General features: G+C 44.4%; 1 protein-coding gene across 1 annotated transcript; it reads right to left on the bottom strand.

Moving 5' to 3' along the window:
- Positions 1-13,638: 13,638 nt before the first annotated feature.
- LOC146008374 (uncharacterized) lies at positions 13,639-24,719 on the bottom strand. The gene is made up of 4 exons (XM_083147582.1): positions 24,565-24,719; positions 18,857-18,988; positions 16,657-16,735; positions 13,639-14,364 (listed from the first exon to the last, which is right to left on the bottom strand). The coding sequence occupies exons 2-4, from the start codon at positions 18,977-18,979 to the stop codon at positions 13,661-13,663; spliced, it is 906 nt and encodes a 301-aa protein (XP_083003708.1). The 5' UTR covers positions 18,980-18,988; positions 24,565-24,719; the 3' UTR covers positions 13,639-13,660.
- Between the last annotated feature and the right edge of the window lie 559 nt (positions 24,720-25,278).

Genomic DNA, 25,278 nt, shown 5'->3' with positions numbered 1-25,278 from the left:
CCCATCCACTGACTCAAAAGGTCCAATTGAAATGTCCGGGAGTGAAAGCGACCGAATGATAGTGCCTCGAAAGAGGCTACCATTTTCCCAAGTAGTCGAATACAAAGGTGTACCGAAATAGTTCTGTCTTGATGAACCTTCCTGACCAAGTTTTGTAAGGAATGTATATTTTCCAAAGGTAGAAAAACTTTCCTCTGTAGGATGAGTCCTAGAAAAAACAGTCTCTGAGCTGGAATTAATTGCAAGTTTTTTAAATTGAGGATCCAGCCGTGCTGGAGAAGAAACTGACAGGCCCACTGTGCATCCTGTTGAAGTTACTCTGAGGAGGCAGCTTTTATAAGCAGGTCGTCTAAATAGGGAATCACCATGATTCCCTGAAGCCGCAAAGGCTGTACCATACAGGCCATGATTTTGGTAAAATTCCATGGTGCTGATGACCAATAGGTAGGGCCTGAAATTGAAAATGTAGATCGCGAACCGCAAACCTCAAATGTTTTTGATGTTTCTCCCAAATAGGAACATGCAGATACGCGTATTTTATGTCCAGTGATATTAAAAATTCCAGTGGTTCTAGCCTTGCTATGACTAACTGGATATATTCCATTTTGAATCTTCGGTACAGGACAAACTCATTTAGGGTCTTGTGATTTAGGATTGGTCGAACAGAGCCGTCCGGTTTTGGCACGACAAAGAGGGTGGAATAGAACCCTATTCCGCGCTGTCCTGGGGGGGACCGGAGTAATGACTCTGGCTTGTAAGATAGCCTGAATTGCTGATAACAATGCATCCAGTTTTGATATTTCCACTGGAAGGCCTGTGGTAAAGAAGTGAGATGGAGGAGGGGAGGCAAACTCTGGGACACATCCATAGATTATAATTTCCCAAACCCAAACGTCATTGCAAGTCTTTAACCACTGGTCTCGGAAGTGGAGTAACCAAGCGCCCACTCTGGGGTTCCCCAGGTGGGCAGGAAGCCTGTCATTGCAAGGGCTTGTTCACAGATTTAGGTTCTGGATGGCGAGGGGCTGCTTTGGAGGGCAAAGAGAAACAGGAGAGATTTCTACCTCTGCCTCTGTGTGATGAGGAAGATCTTCTGGGTTTTCCACAAAATCTTGATGACCCTCGAAAGGAACGAAAGGACGGTGGATCCCCCCCATAGCTTCAGCGATATGTTTGTCCAGCTCCTTGCCATATAAAACCTCCCCAGAAAAAAGCAAGGACTCTATAGCCTGCCAAGACCTGAGCCAAAGGGTTCGTCTAGCTGAGATGGACGAAGCTGATATTTTGGCCGCTAGCTCAGCCACATCCTTGGATGCTTCAACTAGGTAAATTCACGAATATGTTCAGCTAAGGGAATTAATTCCGCTCTAGGGCGGTTTGTCTGATTGTCCCTAAAGAGTTCCTCTGCCCATGCCTCCACAGCCCTGTTAACCCAGGCGCCCACCATTGGAGGTCGGATAAGGACACCTGCAGTAGTGTAAATAGACTTAAGTGTTGTTTCTAACTTTCTGTCCGAGGGTTCCTTCAACGCTATGGCTGTGGGGACAGGTAAAGTCACTTTCTTAGATATTCAAGATACTGACGTGACGTATCCGCTGGTGGAGCAGTTTCCCACTTGGAAGGCGATTTCTGCGGAAAAGGGTAATATATTAAAAATCTTTTAGACATGTGAAATTTTTTAGCGGGCGGTTTCCAAGCCTTTAACAAGGGAACCTCCAATTCCTCTGAATCTGGAAAGGTAACCTGAGTTTTTTTACCCCTACTGAATAAGGACACCTGTGTTGGGGGTTATTCTTCCTCAAAACCGATGGACATCCTAACCGCTCTAATGAGCACGTCAATGCCCTGTGGGTCCTCAGTCTCCGAATCCTCCACCGTAATTAAATCCTGATCAGGGTCCTTAAGGAAGTCCCCTATGCAGGGTATAAATCCTCCTCACCAGAATCCTCTGCCTGCAACAAAGAAGAAAGAAGGTGTGCCAGCGCTGGCTGTAATCAAATATACCAGTACACGGTTCTCAAAAAAGTATACAATTTATTATTAGCAATAAAACAATATTAAAAAACAACAATTAAAATACTGCAATGAGTCGCTCTAGAACCTAAAAGTCCATAGTGCACAATTAGAAGAATTATCCCAGGGGATATTTAGATAGATTTTTGATAGCTGTTAAGCTGATGTAATAATATGAGTATAGCTGTATATTACCATCCCAAATCTGCCTGGTCGATTGGAAGCCAGGGTCTGTGACTCTGTGTCCTTAGGTTGTCCTATAATTTCAAGGACTCAGGATATCCCAAAAACGAATGTCCTCTTATTATTTGCTGGATAATTAGGGAGCAGACTGTATCCCAGATATTCTTAGGTCCAGACGATTTTTAGAGGATCATCGATGGGAGAATGGACTCGTCACTTGGTAGATGGAAGATGATGGTTTAAAACAGCATTTTTCTCAAAGGCTCAACGCGTTTCCCCGGAATCTCCGGCTTCATCAGGAGCAGACAATACCCCTTTTTTCCTAACTGCAACAAAGAAGGCATGGCTCTCTTTTTAGGCACCACTGCTCGAGGGACCTTTTGCAGAGTTGGCAGCTGAATCGATTTGACCAGGGAATCCACTGAATGGACCAGAGCCCTGGTCCATGACGGTTCAGCAGAACTGACAGAGGCCAGGTGATTATGAAAAATCTCCCTGTCTCTGGGGGATTCTGCTAATTCAGCTGCAAGTGCAGACATAATGGAGGCCATATCAGTCACTGGGGTGGCAGCAGGAACTGACTCCTAAGGCCGCACATGGAAACCCCCAGCTTCTGCATAAGCAAGGCTCACAGAGGTTTACCCCTTTTATATGCTGGGTAAACTGAGCCTCACAATGGGCCTTATTTTGGTTCATTCTTTCTGACAAAATCCTTCTTAGATGGGCAAAACCATGTGCACTGCAGGTGGGGCAGGTGTTACTTGTGCAGAGAGAATTAGATTTGGGTGGGGTTTTACTTCAAAGTGAGATCTATATTGCAGTGTAAAAATAAAGCAGTCAGTATTTTCCCTGCACAGAAACAAAATTACCCAAATCTAATTCTCTCTGCACATGTTACATCTGCCCCCCCTGCAGTGCACATGGTTTTGTCCATCTAAGAAGGATTTTGTCAGAAAGAATGAACCAAAATAAGGCCCAATGTTTGTACACAAAGAGCTTATGTGAGCCCTTGGAAGAAGTCCCTTTGATGGACATTATTTTTAATACATACACAGATAGAAATGAAAGGAGTGTATCGATATGGCAGATAGTGGAAAGGAGCCTCTGAATCCCTCAGATAACACTGCCCCACCGTAAATCCCACTACACTCCCACCCGCAGAACAGCAGCCCCTGCAGTGTCCTTTGAGCAGTGTGGAAGAAGCGCTGGTCCTGGTTTAACAGCGTGCTGCTTTACCCAACAGCAGGAGACAGCCCTGTGGTGAAATTGGCACCTGCTGCACCGCTGCTCAGCCAAAGGGTTACACTTCCAGGTGAGCTGTACGCGCGTTGCTCCCAGCGGCGCAAAGTTTGAAAAAAGGTCTTTCTCCACTGCGAGTCAGATCACTATACAGACTGGCACAACACAACACCAAAGCGCCTTACCTTAGCCTGCACCCCTGATGTGTGTGTGGCTGTGGCCATGGGTTCTGATGCTGGCCACAAGCAGCAGCAGTGAAGACCCTCCAGCGCGGAGGGACTGGTGGCCGGGTACCAGAAAAACACTGCATGCAGTGGCAACTGGTCCTTTCACGACGCGGGCAGACAGCGGCCTCCAATCTGTTTGTTGTCTTGTTGAAAACGAAAGTATATAAACAAAAATATTAAAGAAAAACTATAGCCTCTTAAGGAGAGCAAGTCCCAGGGAGTCGACTCCTCTGGAGTCTGGGAGGTGGGATAGAGGGGAGGAGCCTGACACACTTAAAAAAAAATTAAAGTGCCGACTCCTGCTAACACTCACTCTATTCCCAGCATTTGCAGTCTTCAGTGTCCCCTGTGAATGTAGGAGAAATACAATACTTTTTCACCATAAAATATACATGCCAACTTTCTGGCTGTCCACTCTGGGAGGAGGCAACCTGGTCACCGCAGGGGGGTGCAGAATGAGGGGTTCTGGCATGGGTCTGTGATGCCAAGGGCGGGGCCGAGGGTGTGACAGCATAATTTTGATCCTTCTCCCACTACACAATGCCTGTTACCAGCACTGTGAGCACGCAATTCAGTGCAAATCATCTCATTGGATGCCCGGTCAGGAGACTTGTCCTCTCTGCCAGGGGTACAGGAGCACCACCTGATTTTTGGGAGCCTCCGGATTCTCAGGTAGAGTAAGCAAGTATGCGGTATTAAACACTTTAATAATAATATGATGTCTGATATTTTATACAGTCATATACTGCATGTAAATATTTATATGAAAAGACCAAACAGTGTAGAATTTGCAACATTCAGCTTGTAATGAAGACACTTTGAAACTAATAACTAAAGGGGATAAGGTCATTAGGTCTACAGCAACTCGGTCGACAAGCATTGGGTCAACACCGCTAGGTCAAAAGGCAGCAAGGTCGACCTGGGTTTAGGTCAACATGGGTCAAGGTCGACATGGGTTTAGGTCGACAGGTCATTCGGTCAACACAAGCATTAGGTCGACATGGGCAAGGTCGACAGTCAAAAGGTTGACATGGGGTTTTTCACTGAACCTGTTGTATTTGACATTAAGGGGGATGAATGAATACGACTGGCTACAACCATATTTTTAACGAAATACGTTTCGTAAATAGGACAGATGTAATAAGCTGCCCTATTTACGAATTCGTATTTGGCCAATGGCATAGCCAGTCGTATTCTGGGCAATACAAATTTGTATTTAGCGGCCATATATACGGCCATTAAATATAAATACAAGTTGGCAGCCCGTGCAGGTTGCAGTGTAAAAAAAATGTTGTGGGGTCCCCCGCCCTCACAGGTAGAACCAGCCCCAGGCTGAAAGAGACAGTCATGGTTTTTAAATATAAGGGAACAATTGAAATAGAGGTTCCCTGGTCCTGGTTCCCAAAATACGGGGGGGACAGAGGCGTAACTAGATATTCGTAGGCCCCATAGCAAAAGTTTGTAAGGGCCCCCTATATAGCAACTGATGGTGATAAATGTATGCAAAACATATTAGTTTGACAGCAAAGATGGGCCCCCTTTAGCTCTGGGCCCCATAGCAGCTGCACCCCTTGCACCTGTGGTAGTAACGCCCCTGGGGGGGACAAAATGACTAGGGGTCCCCTGTATTTTGTGAACCAGCACCAGTCAGCACGGTAATGCCACAGCAGGGGGGAGCCTTTTTATACATATAAGTCCCCCTGACCAAAGCATTAACACTGAGGGGTCAGCCTGGGCAAGTGGGGACCCCCCAATAAAGGGGTTTCCCCCTCCAGAATTTACCTGCCCGGGCTGAAGCCTGGGCTGTCCCTGGTGGCCCTGGGTGGTGGCCACTGGGTTGATAAATGTGTAAAAATAGAAAGAAACTATTGGGTTCTGCTGTGGATCGATGTGGGACTTGTACAACCAGAAGTCCCAGCATAGAGCCCATTAATGGGCTTGCTGGGACTCTTAGTCCCACAGCTAAAACCAATAGTTAAATAAATACACACACCAGAAAAATAAAAATTTATTACATTCAGAGCCCACTCATACAGATACTTACCTACCTTGACACTTAGGTAGGTTTCTGTCCCTCCATTGGTCCTGAAGAAATCCAATTAGGGTACTTGTGGAAGGAAACCATACTTACGGGGGTCCTCCAGCATAAATCAAGTCCTCTTCTTTCCATGTAGGGATCCACGGTCTTGGCAAAATAAAAAAACAAAACAACGGGACACCCAGGAACTGAGAAGAAAGCCACAGGATATGTTTGTTTACATCCTGCAGCTCCTCTTCCCGAATACCGCTATTGGAAATCGCTAGGCCACAAGGCGGCCAATAGCGTTACTCGTTTTGTCCCCCATATTTTGGCAACAAGGACCGGCCCTTGGGCCTAGTGCTGGTTTTAAAAAATATGGGGAACCCGTATTTAGTTTGTTCCCTGATTTTATCCCACACCGTTTTTTCAATTATTTTTTTTATGTTTATAACTACAGTTGCACAGATCTGACTGATCTGTGCAGGATTCTGCCAAAAACACCTGGAAAATGAAGTGTATTTTCCAGGCATATTTTACCGACAATTAGCTGCCATATATTGCGTACGTCCGCTTAGTAAATGAAGAATCACCATTCAAATGAATGGTGATTCCTAGCTTTGGATGGCGTATACATTCGTATTCGTAAACACGAATGTGCCATGAATACGAATTGATGTATTTTAGGCACAGTAAATGCTGAAAATACCAATACGCATAAAATAGGCGTATTTTTATATATGAATATTTTAGGCGTACTGTATTTTCATTAGTAAATTTCCCCCTAAATGGTCTACTTTAATGCTACTCATATAAGATGAGCCAAATGATAAATGGACTTTGTATTAATTTAATATATTTGAAATCAGACCGCAGCACAACAAATACCAGAAAATACCATATATCAGAGTGTAACCACACATCTAAGAATTGTTTAATCCATTTTATAAAATGGTCCCTGCACTGCTGTCAGTGAGACAGGGATGTACTGCTGTCAGTGAGGCAAGGATGCACAGCTGTCAATGAGGCAGGGTGGGCTGCTGTCAGTCATCCATCAGAGAAGGGTGAGAGGTGATGCGGAATATCAGAAGAAGGTGAGAGGTGATGCGACGTATCAGAGGAGGGGGAGTGGTTATGCGAAGCATTGGGGAAGGGTGAGAGGTGATGCAGAACATCAGGGAAGGGTGAGAGGAGATGTGGAATATTAAAGGAGGGTGAGAGGTGATACAACGCATCAGGAAAGGGAGAGAGGTGATGCGGAGCATCAGGGGAGGTTGAGAGGTGATGCGGAGCATCAGGGGAGGGTGAGAGGTGATGCGGAGCATTATAGGAGGGGGAGAGGTGATGTGATGGGGGCATCAGAGGAGGCTGGGAGGTAATGCGAAGCATCAGGGAAGGATGAGAGGTGATGTGAAATATCAGAGGAGGGTGAGAGGTGATACAACGCATCAGGAAAACATCATTACTGGCATTATATTCTGCCTGACTGCTAGCCCTTACTGTAAACTATAATCAAATTCACTATATTATTTAGTTTGCAGTCAGTGCCAATAGGTGGTTTTAGAAACGCCCAATGGGTGATGCTAATCTCACTCCTCCGACAGTGTACTTCCAGATAAAATGTGCTCTGCATGCCTATGATCACTCCTGAACTATACAATAGTATCACTTATAGAAAATCAGCTCATCCCTGCCTCACTGACAGCAGCCCACCCTGCCTCACTGACAGCGGTACATCCCTGCCTCACTGACAGCAGTGCATCCCTGCCTCACTGACAGCAGTTCTGCTGGTTTTCTGTTTGCACGTGGAGGGAGCTGTGGAGACAGTCCCACACAGATTCAACCTACAGAAAGACCCGCTGCTGGTATGTATCATTATACTAGACTAGAGGATAGGCCATATATTATGGATATTAGGATCTTTAAATGGATATTTTACAAAATGTTTTATTTACATCTATTTAGACACATTACTTGATAAAGGCACCGCAGTGTGCCGAAATGCATCAAAAAAACCAGTGTCAATTTTATTGTCCAGTAGTGCGGCATCACTTTTCAGGTAGTAAGGTATTGCCCACACTTTACCCAGGTTCCAACTAGTGTGGTTATTTCTGCTGTTAAGGATTGTGGCCCTACACTGTGTTTTTATTGGAATAAAACCTTTTGGTACTTGTTTCCTAGCACGGCCACAACGATCATGATCGTGGGCATCGTGAGGAAAAATCGGGGGCATCGCAAGCACTAAAAAATCGGGTGCGATGATCGCGACGCGATGCCCGCGATTTCCCCATAGGGAACAATGTAAAATGCCTAAATTTAGCCGCGATGCCCCCGATTTTTATAGGAAACAATGTTAAATGGGTGAATTTACCCAAATCATCATAGGGAACAATGTTAAATGGGCCATAAACCCCCCAAAACACCCCTGAACAGTGAAATGTCCCCCCAAAAGTATTGTACGCCACCCCACGATCAACGCGAACCCGAAGCATGGCGAGCGCAGCGAGCCCGCGAGGGGCGGCGGTACGCGTCCTCCGACCTTTTCATACCCCCACTATCCACGTCGGCGTGGAGTTGAGAATAGAATAGTGTGGCGAGCGCAGCGAGCCACCGAGCCCGAAGCGTGGCGAGCCCCGCGAGGGGACGCGGATACCTGTGAAGCCCGCGAAGGGACGCGTTTACCTGTGAAGGTATCCGCGTCCCCTCACGGGGCGCGCTGCGCTCGCCACGCTTCGGGCTCGGTGGCTCGCTACACTATTCTATTCTCAACTCCACGCCGACGTGGATAGTGGGGGTATGAAAAGGTCGGAGGACGCGTACCGCCGCCCCTCGCGGGCTCGCTGCGCTCGACACACTTCGGGTTCGCGTTGATCGTGGGGTGGCGTAAACTACTTTTGGGGGGACATTTCACTGTTCTGGGGTGTTTTGGGGGCTTTCTGGCCCATTTACCATTGTTCCCTATGATGATTTGGTGAAATTGAGGTATTTAACATTGTTCCCTATGAGAAATCGGGGGCATCGCGGGTACATTGAGCCATTTAACATTGTTTCCTATGGGGAAATCGTGGGCATCGCGTCTGGACCATTTAAGCCTTTTTTAGCCGCATACGACGCGACCGACGCGATTTTGACTTTTTTCAATGCATTTCAATAAGAAAATCGGGGGCATCACGTCGGTCGCGTCGTATACCACTAAAAATGACACCCGATGCCCGCGATTGTGGCCGTGCTAGGAAACAAGTACCAACCTTTTATTTGTAAGAAATTTGTGAGACTCCATACCCTATAAAGATACCTTTATATGAGTCGTCCAAAACCTATTCATGCAAGCATACATGTAAGCACCTGGTGACCTGCAGTATATGACCCCTGGATCATTCGGGAACACCATCTTCTAATTGTCCCCCTGCACGTTTGGAGGAGAATCTTCCTTTAGTGTCTGATATTACTACAGTTGTGTGTTCTCCTTTCTTTTACATATTCGAACCATTAATTTGGAGAGAAAAAGTGGTATATTTCTTTCAGTGCAAGTAGACTAATTTTGTTGTTCTATTGTATATGTGGATGGTCCGGTGACCATCATTTTAGTCTTTTGCTGCATTAAGTTTACAGCGCCAGAGGTGAAATTATTTTTTTCTGTTACTCACTGACAGCAGCCCTCCCTGCCTCACTGACAGTGGTACATCCCTACTTCACTGACAGCAGCCCACCATGCTTCATTGACAGCGGTGTATCTCTGCCTCACTGACAGCAGCCGACCCTGCCTCATTGACAGCGGTGCATCCCTGCCTCACTGACAGCAGCCCACCATGCTTCACTGACAGCAGTGTATCCCTGCCTCACTGACAGCAGCCCACCCTGCCTCATTGACAGCGGTGCATCCCGGCCTCACTGACAGCAGCCCACCCTGCCTCACCGACAGCAGTGCATCCCTGCCTCACTGACAGGGGTGCATCCCTGCCTCACTGACAGCGGTGCAACCCACCCTGCTCTTACCAGAAGTGCTTTGCAGGAGGTGTGTGCACAAACAAAGAGAAGGGAGAGGGGGGTAAAGCCACGGAAGGTAGAGAGGAGTAGAAGGGAAAAAGTGGCTGGCTGGAATAGCTCTCTGCTTCCTATGTACAGCACAACTGTTGCTGTCTCATTGCTCCTCTATTCCCTGGGATTGGCTCACTTTGCTGTGTATCCTGATGAAAAGGCCCACCAGACCTTGAAATGTTGATTAAAGAGCAGTGTACTTTTACAACAAGCACAAGGAGTGCCATCTGTTAGTTTATTTACTAACTCCAGACTGCTGGTATAACCACAAGGTTGGCACCATGGCACCTTTCCTATCGTAATTAGAGTGCCAAACAACATGCTATATATACGGTTTATACCCTTGTTTAAGTCAAGTTCATTGCATGGGACCTCTGAACTGCTTCAGAACATCATTAAACTTGGTCAGAACATTTAAACATGTATGCTAACCTCGTTTTGAGCAAGGTTAAAATTAGCAATATAGGTTAAATTCAGTAAAATGTGAGATTTAAGTAATAGTGACAATTTTAGTAAGATAATGGTGCTCTACACTGCATAAAGTAGCCAAGAGTGGTACCGCAGTAGCTGGGCTCTTATAGAAGGCTTCAGACTTCAGGAAATGATCACAGCTGATCCTTTACATATGACCCCGCCCCCATATCTCCTTTATGTTTGTACTTGAACTGCATCCATGAGTAATTGGTAATATTGGCAAGTCTTTCCCATGAGTGCCTCTGCCACCTGGATCCCAATGAGTGCCCCTGCCTTCTATCTTCCCATGTGCACCCAATACCTCCCACCTCAAATGTGCCTCTGCATTCTACCTCCCCATGTGTGCCTCTGGCCCCCCCTCCCCTCCTCTCCAAATGTGTTGCCCTCAACTCCTCCCCCTTCTATAACTGCCTTGGCCAGTGACAAAGGGTAGCAGAGCAGTGACTGGTTTCATGGAGCATTTAAAGAAAAAATGGATGCCAAGCACAGGGATGATCGAAATCGCATTTGTGACCAGCCAGTGCAACAGATTAAATGAGGCTCGCTCTGTCTATTTTGGCACCAACTTGTCTACTTTTGAGAAGCGCTTTAATCAAAATGTAAAAATTGTATTATCATTATGAGACAGAATATAGGTTGTAGCACATGTAAATTTGAAATTTCTTCAGTGCAAAGCTGGGATGAGTTTCTAGATTTAACAGTGAAGTCAGTTTTCCAGAAGCCACATGTGTTGGCATTTATATGGCAATGACTTGGTTAATGTAGGTGTGTACATTAAGCTATAAATAGCATAGGATTTGAAGGTTGGTCTGAGGTAACGTACTAAACAGGCAAAGGCCTGCTGGCTCCCCTTCATCTAGTGAGGGTAGAGGGGCGGTAGCTCCGGAGGTAATGGCCTGAGATGAGGGAGCATTTGCAGAACTGGCTGAGCAGGCCTGGAGCAGGGAATGGAGGCAGGGAAGCAGAGTAACCAATCCTCCCGGAGAGGGAGGGAGCTGTCTGCATAGAAAGAGAACAGAGGGCAGACTCCTCAATGATTGAAATCAGCCCTCTTCTTTTTAAGCGATCCTATACTATAATAAACTTATTAGGACATTACATTTAAAAAGTGGTCACATAGGGCCAATGTTGGGGGTGCGAAACCCCTTTTCAAGGCCTGTTTGTATATATATATATATAGATAGATATATAGATATATAGGTACTTGTTTCCTAGCAAGGCACCCACGATTTTAATCTTATGCCATAGTTTTGATTGCATTGATCGCATCGCATGCGATGCGATCAAAACGATTTTTTAATTGTACAGGCACCCTGATGGGTGATTACTATGTACACGTTCTCCGACCTTTTCATACCCCCACTATCCACATCGGCGTGGAGTTGATTTTATATAGTGTGGCGAGCGTAGCAAACGCTGATTACTTCACATGTATTCCGCATGCGCTCGCCACACTATATAAAATCAACTCCACGCCGACGTGGATAGTGGGGGTATGAAAAGGTCGGAGGACGCGAACCGCCGCCGCTCGCCACGCTTCGGGTTAGCGTTGATAGTGGGGGTGGCATTAACAATGGGGGTGCATTTAACATAGTAATCACATATCAGGGTGCCTGTACAATTACAAATTGCATCGCATCGCATGCCATTGTAATGGCATGCAATGCGACGGGATATTAAAATTGTACAGTGCGGCTCTTAGTACTCGAAAATCGGGTCCCATCGCATACCTTAATTAGTGGTATGCGATGGCATAAGATGGGCGCCGTGCTAGGAAACAAGTATCGATATATCAATAGATAGTTAGACAGACAGACATTCTATGCATGGAGCTGCAACTATAGGCAGCCAGGGCCGGTGCAAGGCACTGGAGCGCCCCAGGCGAGTCGGGGTGGGGGGGCCCCGGTGCCGGGGGAGGGGGGGTACCTGTCCTGCGGCGCTGTGTATTTAAAGCTGGTGGCGGTGGCAGAGAGGGGTCCCTGCAGTCAACGAGCGATATCCGCCGGGCTATGCGGAAGCGCTTCTGTTGTGAAAACACTGGCCGTACGGCGCACGCTGATTGGCTGAATCTCAGCCAATCAGCGTGCGGACAGTGTTTTCACAACAGAAGCGCTTCCGCATAGCCCGGCGGATAGCGCTCGTTATTTATTGACTGCAGGGACCCCCGCTGCCTCTGCCGCCAGCTTTAAATACACAGTGCCGCAGGACAGGTACCCCCGCGGCATGGGGGGCAAAATGCCGCCCTCCAGTGGCCGGCACCCTAGGCAAATGCCTAGATTTGCCTAGTGGTGGCGCCGGCCCTGTAGGCAGCCAGGCATGGCATAGCTTTGCCGCGATGTGGATGCCCATGAGTAAGCAATGTATCAATGATTTACTTATAATATATTATATCACCTTACAATGAAAATATATCACATACTTGTCTCTGCATTATAGTGATCAGTACCATTTTATCAACTCTTATAACATTAGCCATGTCTAACAAAATATGTTACTATTGCCCAAACAAATATTTGATGCACATTGACTCTGTCAGATGTATCATCTTGCTGCACTGAGGTAGACTGAGCTTTTAATGGAAGTCTGCTCCTCCATAGGTTGTCTTGTGTACAACTAACTAAACAGGAGTGCAATTCTTTTAGTAGGATCTCTGACCTAACTCATATTTGTATGGAAATGGATTAGTAACAGAATTGCTAATCATCCCAAGGGAAGTTGCTTTTTATTGGCATTGCATGCAACCAAAGGTTTAGGGCTGGTTAAGATTCTAGCTGGACCCTACACCTATTTTTACATTACAATATATAGAACCCTGAACAAATCCTAGGAATCTGTGCAGAGGTTGTATGCCACAGCACAGATTCCTAGGATTTGTTCGGGGTTCTATAGAACGTAAAAATAGGTGTAGGGTCCAGCTAGAATCTTAACCAGCCCTAAACCTTTGTTTGCATGCAATGCCAATAAAAAGCAACTTTAGAGGCGGCAACAACAAGTTCTGTTTAGAAGGTCAAAGCAATAGGTTTCTAAACCTCTTCAAACCCATTGATTAGTAAATTCAGCCCTAGGTGTCTAATAATGTGCCACATAATATACTGTATCTAGGAGCAATTTACTTACCTCCTACATCTACAGTAACTAATTAGTTGCCAGAAGCATCTGCTCATATCAACTGCCTATCCAGCACCAACCATCACCCCACTGTCTATACTGAAAGGATGGAACACAGAATTTAAAAAAATATTCTCCCTTGAAGACAATTGGTGCAGACCAGTTGTCTGACAGATAAAATCCAATTGGTTTACTGTGGGAAACAGAATATTTCCCTTGCTTGGTTGTATAAATAAAAAGGCCATGCTGCTAGAATACAAAAACAGTCATTTTAAGGAATCAGAGAAACATAATAGAAAATTACTAGTTAAGAAAAAACACAACTAAAACTACAGAATACAAAATGGATAATACTTAGGATTTATTTCATAATACTGTCAGGAATACGTGTGGTAGAAGCCATCTTTTCCATCTGTTGATGTTTAAGAAGAAAAAAATAGTCTGAATAGCTCTTCCCACAATGGGAGCATATGTATAACTTTTCTTGTCTGTGGATCTTCAGGTGCTGGTCAAGGGCAAATTTGCGTGTAAACTTCTTCCCGCATCCATTGCACTCATATGGCTTTTCCCCAGTGTGGATTCTCGAATGGACACTGAGATTTGAGGAGTTGGTAAATTCTTTATTGCAATCCGGACATTTATAAAGCTTCTCTCCTGTGTGGCTTTTCTGATGGCGGTAGAGGCTTGATCTGTGGGAAAATCTGCGTGTGCAATACTTACACCCATATGGCTTGTCGTCCATACCTCTCACATGCATGTCGAAGGCTGGTGGATAAGAAATGCTTTCAAATTCAGTGGTAGTTTCATCATCAATGTCATGCTGAAACTTATCTAAGTTACTACTGAGATAAGTATTTAAGACTCTGTCTTGTCTACCAGCTGTAGATGCACTGCCGTAGTCGGTGTTGCAGACTTTCTGGAACTTCTCCATTGGGATCTCTGACAAAGATTCCTCAAGGGGTTTTCTTTCTATTATTTTATCACTTGGTTGTCTTACTCTAGGCTCTTTTGTTATTAAGGGCATAGGAGTAGTGGAGACATCTGTGCACTTTATATCAGGTACGTCTACAAAAAAAAAATAATGTCAAGTAACTCCAAACATTATAAAGTTAGCCTATGTTTCTTAGAAATTATTTTCTTATCTAACAATGGGCAGCAATGGTAAATGGCATCACTTCATCCTATAACTGACTAATTTAATAAAAAGGTGATCTTGTTCACAATATCACTCAGAAAGGACTTTCTGAGCGATATTGTGAACAATATTGCCTAGTGTGTACACTCTATGTCGTTAACGATGCACACTTTTCTGCATGCCGACCCCCACCCTCGTCTGAACATGGCCAGATGAGGGAGTCCTCCTTAACGATGGTCATACTGCGGCACTCCCCGACATCGGCAAATGCGTATGCACTTGCCGATGGCGCCACCAAGTCGGGTCCCTGCCGCTGCCAATATTGACATTGGTGGGGATTCGTTAAGTGTGTTTGGGGACTTAACTTTGTTATAGATGTCAATTCTTTATTGCTGATGCTTATCCAGCTATGAAACTGTCCACTAGAGGGAGTAAAAAGACAAATGGCATTTGCTGCTTAGCAAATGACATATGCAATGCCCTAAGCCAGGGGTTCCCAAAGTTTTTGAATCAAGGCACCCCAAAGCGCCAGAAATGTTTTCGCGGCACCCCTAGGCTAAAGTTTTCTCATTGAGAAAGTCAGAAACAAATATAAGTTAAATAAATTGTGCTTATATCTCATCCTTAGGATCAGTTATGTGGTAATGGACAGGATTTGGTACTGTCTGTCCGCAATTTGATTATTATAATGGACATAAATAATTTGAATTGGTCCTGCACTATCAACCCAAGGCACCCCTGCAAGTCCCACAAGGCACCCCGGGGTGCCACGGCACACAGTTTGGGAACCACTGCCCTAAGCAGTAAGGGGAAAATCTGCAGGGGGAATCAGGACCAGATTAATAATGGGGCAAGTGGGTTTAAAGCCCCAGGCTGCCACCGATGACCAATTTGCCATAAATCATAAGTATTTGTGTCTCAAAATAGTCCCTTGATCATTTTCAGACCCAGATCCTCAAAGCCTTTAATTCGGCCACGGAGAGGGAGGCCAGTTAGCAGAGTTACAGCAGTGACAACTGAGGTGTATACAATAAGTGCATATGCCAAGATAATGGTGGCATGTTACATCATTTGTGTATTGTAACAACAGCAGAATATGGACAGTGAATGGGTGTGAAGCTTTTTGAAAGTAGTTTAAAACTTGGGGATCTCATAAAACTACATTTGACATAAAAAACGAACATGTTTTGGGTTTTATCACTTTTGTGGTAGCTTGGGAGACACATCAAGAGAGACAAGCGCAACACTTTTTAAAGTCCCATTCACCCACACACTTTTATTAAAAGGAGTAACACACTTCAAGGAGCTGAACTTTCAGGTATTGTCTTTTTAGCAAAACAAGTGGGTCCCACAGGAAATGCTACTGTGGTCAGTAAGATTAGACTGAGTCTTTGGTTTATTTTACCCCATTGATTGGTGTACAGTGTCATATACAGACTCATATACAGACTCAACTATATTCAGATGTTACAGGAATACTTAGCAGGATCCACACAGACTTTGCACTATCAATACGGCATTTGTTGATTCATCAGAGAGACCAATATGTTAGACTACTTTTACACATAATTTTTGTAGTCATAGATTGGTGGTGCACTCAACACATTCAGTAATTGTGGCTGAATACAAGGGGGTTTGTTTGCCTAGAAGCAAACAGAAAGACAAATGTGCCTTTTTGGGCGCACTCTTTTATACAGTAATAATTGTATTATAAGTGTATTTATTTAAAACATAACTTTTATTGGACTTTTTATCTAAAAGGAAAAGAGCACTTTCAATACTTTTTAAAAAACAAAACAGATTAAACATTAAATCACCATTATTGCCAATTTATTACTAATACATCCAATGATTCTTTATATAGCGAAAATAGTACAGAACTGATACCAATTATTTTAATTAACTATTGATTGCCTTGGCATTCACAATATTTGTAGGCATCAGTTATCCCAGGTGGTCCCACACCTAGATGACCTATGTTGGTTATTATGTATTAAATTTGAGTAAATGCAAGACCCTCTGAGGGTGAATTAAACTCAACTGTTTGTCGTCAAGAATAGCCCACGTGAGTAAGTGCTCCCACATTTAGTGGTTTCTGTGTATCTGCTGTTTAAGCACTACAACTGCTTAAACAGCAGATACACAGGAGCCACCGATTGTGGGAGCAAATACTTAGACCAATACGCAGAACAGACACTACAATCATATGCAGAGATACTCACCTAAATGTATACCTTTTTCTTGTTTGCTCTCATTACACAATTTGCCTTCTCCCACATTATTCATATCAGCTGCTGATAACTGAAAAAAAGTACATACAGTATATATACACATATAATAACTATCAGCTTAAATAATGGTGTATGATGGCTAAACCTGGGTCTACGGATAGTAAACACCTGTAAAACTAAATAATTTACATACATAAAGAGAAAACAGCGCTCCTCTGAAGATATTAAAAAAGTATACAAAGTGACAAGATGTTAGATGTTTTGCATATGTTCAACAAATTTAATAAAATGTGACAAAAATAGTATAATAAAAATACAATGAATGTATTAAAAAGTACACAGATGGCATAAAAACATGTTAGGGCTGAATTGATGAACACCCGTCTCTAACAGATGATTGGCGGCTAGTTCTGTTCCTAATGATACCTCCTGTGCAAAGATACAGTACTTTATGTGGGTGGTGGGTCCCAGTATAAGAACTGTCCACTCACGATTATAGGGTCCTGACCACGAAAGATTATATGGTCCTGATCATGTGGATGGTAACTCATGCTTGAGAAGAAATTGGTCCCTTGAATTGGAAGATGTTGGACTGGATGGTACTGAGTCCATCTTACCAAACAACTTCACCTTCACAAATGGTATCCAATTGTGGGGTCTAGTTCAGGTCTCCAATTATGCTGTAGCATTATAAGTCAATGCCAATAGAGATGGGGTGTGGGCCCTGACGCGTTTCACTGCGTTATGTTCCCAGCTTTTTCAGATTCTTCATTCCTTTAAAAAACAATATTTATACCACAAACAATATGGCCACGTGACTGATGCAGCCAGGCACAATTTCACTTGACATACTTAGAAATATGTTAATTATATATAAAAATATTAACAGGAGGCAGACTTGTAAATATTAATATAATGGGTACTTATATGTTAGTTGGGCGCCCACTATAGTTAGTACGCTCATACCCCCACTATCCATGTCGGCATGGAGTTGATTTTATACAGTATGGCGAGCCCGAAGCGTGGCGAGTCCCGCGAGGGGAGGCGGAAAACTAAGCAAATAGCTTAGTGGGCGCCCAACTAACATATAAGTACCATATAATGTATAGCTGTATAAGGTTTGGTGAGTAACAGACATTTGTACCTTTATTTGTGTCAGTTTATTCCCATTAAAATTAACTTCCTGTTTCTGTGCAGTGATCACATGTACTTTTTAATACATTCACTCTATGTTTGTAATACTATTTTTGATACATTGTATTAAATTTGTTGAACACAGGCAAAACATCTAAAATCTTGTTATTACATATATCTGACATATATCAAACTGATTGTTAAGTAATAGTACACTAGCTGGTAGTGTCTGCCTGCTTCTTCACCTTCAGTGCAGGGTGGGCTGCTCCTGTCAGCAAAAGATCACAGGAAGTAACAGGGGTGGAGCCGGAAGATGCCACGAGAGCTGGAGTTCCAGACTCTACATTGTGTGTACACCCCCTCACTTACCCCTTACAAAAAATCATGGATGCATCCCCCAATACACACAAACTGTGTGAATCTCCCCGCCCCAGTATTGCTGCCTGGGTCCAGGGACATGTCCTTGAGCTTACCAGTTGTGGACTGTAGTGAGAGCACATCAGGCTACTTGAGAAGCCACCACGCGGCTACAGGGAGCTGCCAGTACCAGTCTTGTGCAGGAGGGCAAAGAACAGCTGGTAAACAGGAGAGCTAATAGCAGCTAATCTGCTGTAAGTTAAGAGGTTGTAGGAAGCACACATTTGGGAGTTCATGCAACCAGCATCTAAGTAGAGGAAGGCATTAGTAGAGGAAAGTAGAGCAAGGCATTAATAGAGGGGGAAGCTGGGCATTTAAAGAGGGAGATGTGAGCTGGGCATCAGAAGAGGGAGGGGAGAGTAGGGCAGCTGAGGAAATAGAGTAAGTGTGCCAGGCAACTTGATGGCAGTTCAATCCACAAGCCTCAGGAACCAGAATTTGGTAAAGATCTGTAGCTGGGCTGAGGGATGGGTCTGTGCAACCTGTCCCCCATTCTGGGATGGGAGTGTATGTGAGAGCGGTCACAAGGGGGTTAAGGGGTTTGAACCGGGGGGAGTTTAGTTCCACTTCACTAATCAATACCCCCACGATGAAGAATGTGTTTACAAAACTATCTCAGCTTACTTTATAAGTGTATTACCTTTACAGATGTATCACCTTCATGAGCTGACACAATGCCTTCCTCACTGGAATGGCTGGTTTCTGAAGACTGTGACGTTACATTTATCATATCTTGTTCACATATCATAACTTGTCCAGCCATTTTTAGAGACTAAAAATAAAAATATTTTGTTAGGCCACCATTATAATATAAAAGTTAGAAAAGAAGCATGATATCTTTAGTTACATACCGCAATTAAGACCTTTAACCAAGTTTTCTTAGCTACCCCCTGATGTGTACATAGGCAGATTGGGTGCTCTTGATGACGTCAGCACACTGCACAGCAATTGAGCACAAGGTATTTTTTACTGTATATAAGGACTGTAACTGTGACTGATCTGCTCTTGCAGTTATGGAGAACACTGTTGTTCAAGGCATATCTAATTCAGTTATGTTGCAAACAATTGGAAAGTGATTTAGGGGGTTACCCAGACCTGATCAATGCTGTGCGAATTTGCAGCGCCCTGCGATCAGATAGTTACTGCCCCGGCCAGATAGAGTAATCACCCACCCTGTGAAAGTCTGTGAATGATGTGAAAATATTGCCAATCGACGGCCATCTGCAAATTAATTCGCAACTCACTCACTACTTTCCCAGTCTATGCAACTCTGACCATTCCACAACTCTGAGATAGAGGCATGCTGATTGAGGCTGGAGCTGACATCACACACTGCCTGAAAACACTTTGACATACCCTGCATTTTTCTGAATAGTCCCAGACAACGGCTGGCATTCTGTCAGTCTAGTTGCGAGGGGATTGTGTTGGTTTTTTGTGTTGGTGTTTGGCCTCGCGTATACCTACTGTGATCCAATCCGTACCGCCCAGCGTGCGAGCTGGCCTTGCCCTGTGCTGGGCGGCTCCCATCGCATGCTAATACCAGGAGTTGTAGTTTAGCAAATCTCCGTAAACTACAGCTCACTCTGAATAAGGCCCTGAGATTGAAATACATGTGGACGTCATATACTATGGGCCTTATTCTGGTTAAGTCGGTGAAACGTACGTACGGTCCGTTTCACCGTACGCGGACATGAGCGTAAGTCCGCCCACAGAACAGCCGCATACGGACGGTCACAAACACCTACAATGGGGAGTGGCGTACACTTGAGCGTACGCCACCGTATACGGACGGGTCTTGTCCGTTTTCACACCGACATCTTCCGTATATCTGAGCGTACGCCACAGTGCACGGAAGGGTCTCGCCTTTTTTCAATGGAAAACTCAGCGTGTGTCACCGATCATGAGAGTGAGCGTACGTCCATGCAGGGTGGCATACCCTTCACATATATGGCACTGCAAATCTTGCATTTCAACTATAATTAATACAATTAATTAATTATTCTAACTGCTATTCAATAATTGTTTTCTATTAATTGTCTACCTTAATAAACACCCTAATAAAACAACATTTTAACCCTCATTACATGTATATTTATTATGTTCTAATGTGGCATTTTAATCACTGTCTATGTGTCCCCACATTGGTTTGACTTTTAAATAAAGTTATGTTGGTGTTACAGTGAAAAAGTTGACACATGTTAAAAGTTTACATGTTTAAAGTATACAAAAACACTTACTGAATGGGTGTAGATGGTTAGGTACTTGTTTCCTATCTGGGCGCCCACGATTTTAATCGCGGGCATCGGGGGTAAAATCGGGGCCATCGCGGCCGATAAAAAATTGGCTGCGATGGGCCAGACGCGATGCCCGCGATTTTCCCATAGAGAACAATGTTAAATGCCTCAATTTACCCGCGATGACCGCGATTTACCATAGGAAACAATGTTAAATGGATCAATTTCCCCAAATTATCATAGGGAACAATGGGAAATGGGGCAAAAACACCCCTGAACATAAAAATGTCCCCCCAAAAGTAGTTGACGCCACCCCGCCATCAACGTGAACCCGAAGCGTGGCGAGCGCAGCGAGCCCGCGAGGGGCGGCGGTACGCGTCCTCCGACCTTTTCATGCCCTACTATCCACTAGGGCGTGGAGTGAGAATAGAATAGTGTGGCGAGCGCAGCGAGCCACCGAGCCCGAAGCGTGGCGAGCGCAGCGAGCCCCGCGAGGGGACGCGGATACCTTCACAGGTAAACGCGTCCCTTCGCGGGCTTCCCAGGTGTCCGCGTCGCCATGGACACCTGGGAAGCCCGCGAGGGGACGCGTATAACTGTGAAGAATAAGGCCCTATGTAACAGCTGGCACCTCTAGTCAGCCTGTAAATAATAAAAAATAAAGACCGGACATGGACAGCGACTTTGTATATTTGTATTTTTTTTTATTAAATAACCAATCTCTTTTTCTCTACTTTGATATTCACAAAATCCTGGAAGGTAGCTTAGGTCTACATCAGTCCATGTAAGCATCTGTTGATCTTGGCAAAAAAAACCCCAACAAACTATACAGTAGCTCTTAGGGGGGCTGCTGCGCAAGTGACAAGGGGATACATGTAGCAGTTAATAAGAGTGGTGTGGTGTTTCAGAAGTTCCCATGGCACACAATGGGCAACACTCACTACTAAAATGAATAGAGAAGGGCTGATTGGCCATGCTCTCAGCCAGCCAGCACTTCTCCATTCATTGCAATGGAAAGTGACCAATGGAAGCCCTGTCCCAGGGACTCTCCATAGAGACAGATCATCAGCTTATTTTGCCAAGACCCATGGATCAGGGATTATTTGCGCTCACCTCTCTGTCGGAGTACCGACGGTCAGGATTCCAATGTTGGTATACTGACCTCTGGAATTACGTCTGTTGGGCTGTCATACCACACCAGGCAGCTAAGCATGGAATAAATTAGGCCTTCATTTTATTCCTGGGCTGCTACCTGCAAGTAGTCTTAATTCTGTCACCCTGCACCTTGAAAAATCCTTGCAGATCCTGCTTCCTGCCTGGGGTGTCACTGTCTGCTGTGGTGTTTCTACAATAGTCTGGTTTTTATCTCAACCTTGAGATACAACCCAGACTGTTCTTGACGTACCACAGCAGACAGCGACACTCCAGGCAGAAAGAAGGAACTACAAGGATTTTACAAGGAGCAGGGTGCTAGAATGAACACTGTGTGCAAGGTGCCCCTCCCACCCAGTTTTGGTGCCCTAGGCAGCAGCATAATCAGGCACTAATCAGGGCTAATGAGAAACGCAGGTTATATACCAACCCCATTCCGGGTCCATTTACTCACTCCTACAATCTGGAATATTCTGATGCTGTTTTTTAACATTTTTTTATTATTTACATTGATTTGGCCATTAAAATTACTTTTTAAGTATAATTGATTCACCCTCTCATCATTTGAGCGCTATTTGTTTTTGTTTTTTTCTACTGATCAGGTCTAATGGGATACTGTCTTAGGGGCCTGATTCAGACATGATTGCTCATCTGCAAAGATGCAGATGACTGTGAGTTCCCGCCCAGACAGAAAGAAAACCCTCCCCACTTAAATCTGCAAGTGAATTAGGAATGGATTGCTAACCACTCTCCACTCGCAAATCTATTTGCAATTCTCGAACCATCTAAAAGTTTTTGCAGTCTGTCCAAATCTTGTTTTTTCTCTAATCTGCGATTGAGACAGACTGTTTGAGGCCAGGGCTGATGTCACAGACCCTCACATAAAATGTTTTTTTATGTTTTTTTGGTACTTGTGAGTTATCCGGACGCCCGATTTCAAAATCGGGTCGGATCGGGCACATCGCATCGCATGCGACCATCGGATGCGATGCGATGCGATGACCCGATTTTTCCATAGGAATCAATGTTAAAATGGACTGAGTCCATTTTAACATGGAATTCAATGGGAAAAAGGGGTCCTTTTCATACCCCTACTATCCAAGTGGGCATGGAGTTGGATATAAACCTGTGGCGAGCGTAGCGAGCCACCGAGCCCGAAGCGTGGCGAGCGTAGCGAGCCCCGCGAGGGGACACGGAATACCGTCCGCTCGCCACGCTTCGGGCTCGGTGGCTCGCTACGCTCGCCACAGGTTTATATCCAACTCCATGCCCACTTGGATAGTAGGGGTATGAAAAGGACCCCTTTTTCCATAGGAATCATTTTAACATTGATTCCTATGGAAAAATCGGGTCATCGCATCCGATGGTCGCATGCGATGCGATGCGATGCGATATCGCATCGCATCGTATCTGATTGTATGCCTTAACTTAAGGCATACAATCAAAAAATCGGGCGTCCAGATAACTCACAAGTACCGTTTTTTTTTCTGACACATCCAGAAAACGGAAGCTTTCCACCCCAAACACTGGATTCCTGTCTGTCAGCCTCTGGCTGCTTTGCGTTTACGATCCATACGCATTTTTCTTTTGCTAATCGGCCTTCTGTATGTGCAGACATTTGATAATCGTGCAATTAGCAAATTCTCTAATTAGCGATCAACTCTGAATCAGGCCCCTAAGTTAAGTATAATAAGATTGGAGGGGGGGTTGGGGTAAGCGGCTGATGTAAACCGGATACTTATAATTACTAGTTTAGTTTGAGAAACAGTTTTAAAAACAAAAAAACTTCTCAGTGGGGCCACCACACAAATCCCTCTGCTTAATTTACTTCTCCTAACCTTTTTGCTCCTTTTTAACCGAAAGGATGGTGGAGGTGTGTGTGCGGGTCACCAAATGTAAAATTAGCTATGCACATGGACTAATAGCTTCATCTGAGTGATAACCGGGGTCTGATTCAGAAATGGATGCGTTTGCACAGCAACTGAGTGTTTGAATACAGCTGCTGTGCAAAAATATACTATAACTTCTGAAGGAAAAATACACTTCCATTCAGCATCTCAGGTCGGATGCCTGCAGGATCGAAGACAAACATCTTGCCATCAGTTTTGAGTGAAGCAGTGGCCACCATCTGAGTTACACTGTTGTTTTAGTGTGGACTCTGCTAAGGGGAAACAAATGCAGGGCTGGCAGAGCCTGGCTACCATTAGACATTGTTTTAGCTTGAAATACATGTTGCTCTACAAAAAGGAAGGAAATACATGGCTGGCAGGCACGAGACATGCGTAACTTACATAACGTAACCCACACCACCCTGGGTCCAGGCCACCCTCCAATGTCCACGCCACCATCTATTACCTTTAGTAAAGTTGTGGCGGAGGATCCCGAAGCGTGGCGAGCAAAGTGAGCCCGTGAGGGGACAATGGTGCTATTCTGAAAGCGGCTAACGTAACTGGTGTAAGCTGTGGCCGCAAATATGAGAAAGTACCCAATTAAATAATTTGCCTAACCATCAAGTTGTTCATTAACTTCTGTTTTACCATCATTAAAAATATAAATACAAGACAAACGGAAAATCTTTTACTCTCCTGCTAATAAAGTACCAGCCAGGGAGCAATCCAATATTTTCTAAATTGTCTGAGTATATCAAATATATATTTTTATTAGAATATTACTATACTGGTCCTAAGAAATACTTTTTCCTATAAAAATAATATATCATTAATATATCATGTAATGATGATGTAGAAAAACCGTTAAAAAGCTGTAGTCTAGAAGAAGCATGGGAGAAATAATGTACTGATTTAAATGTCTCCTATAACACACTGCAGACACAGCATAACGGCTGCTGCTTACACATGGAACGTTGACCTGTTACACAGCAAAGCCTGCAATTATTACAGTCAGGCTGGATACAAAGTATGTCATTTGTCAACACTCCCTCGTAAAAGAAGTACAAACCTACCTGTATCTTCCTGTCTCACAGCTTAGGAAGCAGACAGAAAAAAGTCACATGGGATTGGCCAGGAGAGGGACATGTGATCGGTCTCATTGTCAGCAATGCCTGCTGGGATATGTGGTCTCGCTGAGTTCACGTCCTGATTCTGTGTCCCTTTGTCAGTCAGCCGTCAGACTACAAATCCTATAACCCTCAGAGCGAGGAAAACATTGGTGATCATTTTGGCATACGAGCCCTTACTTTAGTGGTCCATGTTAGAATGGCAATGGCTGGCATGTAGTGTAGTCAGTCATTGTCAGTAGCATATTGTATGTAGGATATAACTATGGAAAGCGCGTGTGTGGTCCTGGACATTTTATGATAGGTGCATTAGAAACAGGAGATGTTTGGTGCATTTGAAGATGAGGTGGTTTGGTTCATTAATGCTGTTTTTTTTTTACCACATACTTGTTAGCAGCCTTTAAACTGTAGCATTCTTTTTCCCTTTGTCTATGTTTCTTTCCAGTTTATTATCATGTCGTGTACCAGGAGTAATCTACTGTACTTGCATCACCAGATTAATGCTCACATGTATGATCATCTGCTCTGTCCGTGCAGAGTACATTTTTTGACAAATAAAGGTGTTTTTTAAAAAAATAAATAAATCTTCCAAGGGGTTGGACAGAGGTCAATAACATCAAGCCCCCAAGTTATTGATAAATACCTGCATCTAGAGGAGAT

This window comes from Crinia signifera, chromosome 6, assembly GCF_055691185.1.
Source record: "Crinia signifera chromosome 6, ASM5569118v1, whole genome shotgun sequence".
Lineage (NCBI taxonomy): Eukaryota > Metazoa > Chordata > Amphibia > Anura > Myobatrachidae > Crinia > Crinia signifera.
This window is presented reverse-complemented; position numbering and strand designations above follow the sequence as displayed.